This window comes from Cebus imitator, unplaced genomic scaffold (assembly GCF_001604975.1).
Source record: "Cebus imitator isolate Cc_AM_T3 unplaced genomic scaffold, Cebus_imitator-1.0 Scaffold112, whole genome shotgun sequence".
Classification (NCBI taxonomy): domain Eukaryota; kingdom Metazoa; phylum Chordata; class Mammalia; order Primates; family Cebidae; genus Cebus; species Cebus imitator.
Window position 1 is genome coordinate 4172084 of NW_016107427.1, and position 1923 is coordinate 4174006.

At 51.9% G+C, this 1923-nt stretch overlaps 1 protein-coding gene across 2 annotated transcripts in view; it reads left to right on the top strand.

Annotated features, from left to right (window-relative positions):
* Positions 1–1923, top strand: part of TMPRSS3 (transmembrane serine protease 3) — a 27162-nt gene that overhangs the window by 11431 nt on the left and 13808 nt on the right. For both annotated transcript variants that reach the window (XM_017538599.2, XM_017538600.2), the window contains exon 6: positions 1390–1515. In XM_017538599.2, the coding sequence (XP_017394088.1) occupies positions 1390–1515 (126 nt within the window). The remainder of the gene's footprint in view (positions 1–1389; positions 1516–1923) is intronic.

Consider the following 1923-nt stretch of genomic DNA (forward strand, 5'->3'; position numbering starts at 1 on the left):
GGAAGGAAGGAGGGAAGGAGGGAAGGAAGGAAGGAAGGAGGGAAGGAAGGAAGGAGGGAAGGAAGGAAGGAAGGAGGGAGGGAAGGAAGAAAGGAAAGAAGGCAGGAAAGAAGTAGGGAAGGAAGGAAGGAAGTAGGGAAGGAAGGAAGGAAAGAAAGAAGGAAGGACGGACTGTCAAGCCAGATTGCTTGGGTTCACATCCCAGTGTAGACTCAGGCAAGTTCCACACACAGCTCCTGCCTCAGTTTCCTTCCTTAGAAAGCAGGGATGGTAATAGCACCTGCCTTGAGGGGCGTGGTAAGTTCCGATGACCCCGTGAGGTTGAAGAACTTGGTGCGCGACAGCACGCTGGGGGAGCATGGGGCTGCAGTTGCCATTGTTAGCACTTTGAGACTTGAACAGTTTATGGGGCTCCAATTGCAGCACTGGGGTCTTCTTGCCTGGCACAAGCCCTGCCACTGGCACCGGGACCAGGCCATCCCAGCAATAATCCGCCCTTTCACGCCAGTGCCCGTGGTATCAGTGCATTGAGCAATCCTTGGAAGGGTGCCCACTGCCTTGATTACATTTTCCTCAAAACTCCAAGTCGACTGAACTTTGTATTTCACATACACATCCCCATAGCATTTACGGTAAGCTGATGAATCCTGTGTGTAAGCTGGCGTGCTCACCACGAAAGCAAGCCTTCTGCACTGTGTTTTCACAAAGAAAGGGGAACATGGCTGTTTATTCACCATTTTCCATCTTGTGACTCTCTAAACATTTGATTAAAAAAAAAAAAAGTTGCACCACTTTCACCATTGTTCTCCAGAAGACCCGTGTCCTGGCACTTTAAACATGAGCTGGGCTCTGATGTTCACGGAATCACTTTCTTGTACGTGTTCATCTCTTTCCGGTGGGGACCCATGCTGGTCCTGGGCAGATGAGGGGCATCTCTCCTGTTTCTCCAACTCATTGTTCTTGGGGACTTGGTGTCCCTGCTTTGGTGCCCCCCGACAATACTGGGCTTAGTTCTGTGCTCAGCTCCACTCAGGACTTGCTTCAAGCCAAGCAAAGGGCATTTCAGCTAAGTGCATAAAGGGTGTGACCCATTCAAGGACATCAGGAGGTGGTCATTCATCCGTGTGGCTGCAACCCAGGGTGGGTGGATGGGGATGCTGGGTGCAGGCGAGAAGCGGGGGTCATCCCAGGACACAGCAGGCCTGGAATGAATGCCTTGCCAGGGTGAGTGAGCTTCATTCTCTTGGAAAAAGGAAGCCTTCGATGGGTTTGGGGGGAAAAAATGACACCCCCATGTACAATCCCTGTAATATTGTGACTCGCACATGGGTTGGATGCTTCAAAGGGTAAATTTAACACGTCAGGTCTGTGTTTCTGATGTGCTTGCAGCTATGTAAGTTCAGATAACCTCAGAATGAGCTTGCTGGAGGAGCAGTTCCAGGAGGAGTTTGTGTCCATCAATCACCTCTTGCCAGATGACAAGGTGACGGCGTTACACCACTCGGTGTTTGTGAGGTAGGTGGTCAGGCGATGCTATTGTCTGCATGGGCCTCGAGACACCTGCTGGATTTGTGACGCTGTGCTCAGCTCCACAAGGACTTAAGAGGCATAAGTGTGTCATCTCAGATGGCCGGTGGGAGTGGTCCACCTTGGTTAGACTGGGGGATACACCAGGTTGGGGTGCGAGAACCTGGTCCCAGCTGGGCAAGTATGGCCCAGCAAAGAAGGAGAAGGAAACAGAGCAGAAGGGTGACTTTGTGGTGCGTGTGACCAAGGTAGGGTTAGCTTGTCACGTAACGGGCATGCTGGGTGTGTCTGGGGAATGAAAGCAGGCAAACAAGAAGGGGGGGTGGGAGGAAAAGAGGAAGGAAGGAAGAGAGGGAGGGGACAGGAAAAGATGAAGGAAGGAAGAGAGGGAGGGGA